The sequence below is a fragment of the Calidris pugnax genome, unplaced genomic scaffold, assembly GCF_001431845.1.
Source record: "Calidris pugnax isolate Ruff unplaced genomic scaffold, ASM143184v1 scaffold180, whole genome shotgun sequence".
Taxonomy (NCBI): Eukaryota; Metazoa; Chordata; class Aves; order Charadriiformes; family Scolopacidae; genus Calidris; species Calidris pugnax.
The window spans coordinates 1,306,723-1,307,890 of NW_015090916.1; the positions used below are offsets into that span (position 1 = coordinate 1,306,723).

At 63.4% G+C, this 1,168-nt stretch overlaps 1 protein-coding gene across 1 annotated transcript in view; it reads right to left on the bottom strand.

Annotated features, from left to right (window-relative positions):
* Positions 1 to 513: 513 nt before the first annotated feature.
* The window catches only part of FXYD2 (FXYD domain containing ion transport regulator 2), a 2,982-nt gene continuing 2,327 nt past the window's right edge, over positions 514 to 1,168 (bottom strand). Inside the window, exons 4-6 of the mRNA XM_014949618.1 lie at positions 1,064 to 1,100; positions 891 to 921; positions 514 to 707 (exon numbers count right to left, since the gene is read on the bottom strand). Of these exons, the coding sequence (XP_014805104.1) occupies positions 897 to 921; positions 1,064 to 1,100 (62 nt within the window). The 3' untranslated portion in view covers positions 514 to 707; positions 891 to 896. The remainder of the gene's footprint in view (positions 708 to 890; positions 922 to 1,063; positions 1,101 to 1,168) is intronic.

Sequence of the window (1,168 nt, forward strand, 5' to 3'; positions counted from 1 at the left end):
TCTAAAAAAAGGGGGGTGTTTCCGTCCGTACCCGAAGATGATGGAGGCTGTGAAGCCGCGGAGCTGGATGCGCCACCCCAGCCCCGTTCGTGCCCAAGGAGGCCCCCGCATCGAGCACTCTCCGAGGACACAAGCGGACAAGCACCCCCCCGCCCCCCCCCAAAAAGCAGATTCCCCCGGGGGCATCCGAGCGGCCCCACAGCCGCACCACGGGGCAGTGGGGCAACCCCCCGCCGGGTACCCCGGGAAAGGGCATCCCACAGGATTTGGGCATCCTCAGCCCAACCTCAGGGTGTTTCTTGGAAGCAGCCAGGGTGGCCGGAGCAGGAGCGTCCCCCCCTCCGCACGCCCCGGTACACACACGGGGGAGATGGCCGGGTGCCCCGTGCTCTGCGTGTGCGGAGCAGCCAGCGGAAACTTCTCCCGGGGCCGTGCTGGAAGAAGTCTGCAGGCCAGAAAAGTCATTGGTGCTGAGCCAAGAGTGTGGGTGATTCAAATACCTCGGGCACAAAGTTTAACCTCTCTCAGCTTGAACTTTATTAGCCAAGGAACTCTCGCTGGCTCTAACAGAGGGGAAAGCACGAGGGCAATTTGCGTTCTGGCCTGGCCCGGGGTCAGCAGGGTAATGGATCCACTGGAGCGGGGCAAGGGGTGGCCCTTGGCAAGGACTTCTCTGCTTTGGATGAAGCTCTGCTTCCATGGCAGCTCTGAAACCAGAGAGTGGGAGGGTTACACGGGCACAGAGGCCAGCATGTCCCAGCTCCCCCCCTCCTGAGACAAACCCCCACGCGGGTACTTCCCTGAAGCACGGGTGCCTCGGAGCATCGCTGCCTGGCACCAGAGACCCAGGGATCCTGGCTGCCAGCTGGGCGCATCCTCCTGCAACCTACCTGCAGCTACAGGTCTTCCTCATTTCCTTGTCTGTGGAGCAAGAGGAGACGTGTTAAGCTGGGCACCACAGCTGAAACGGGAGGGAGTACAAGCCGAGACCCCAGCCCTTCCAGCTGGCAGGACTAGGATGGGGAGGAGACACGAGGCTGCCTTAAAGCCGCGCAATACCCACCTCCTCTTCTTCTTCCCTCCACAGTGGAACCGCTGGCCTGGGGGCAAGAGGAGCAACTGAGGCCTCTCGTGGCTGGAGCCTTCCCCCCCCCCCCCCCCCCCCCCC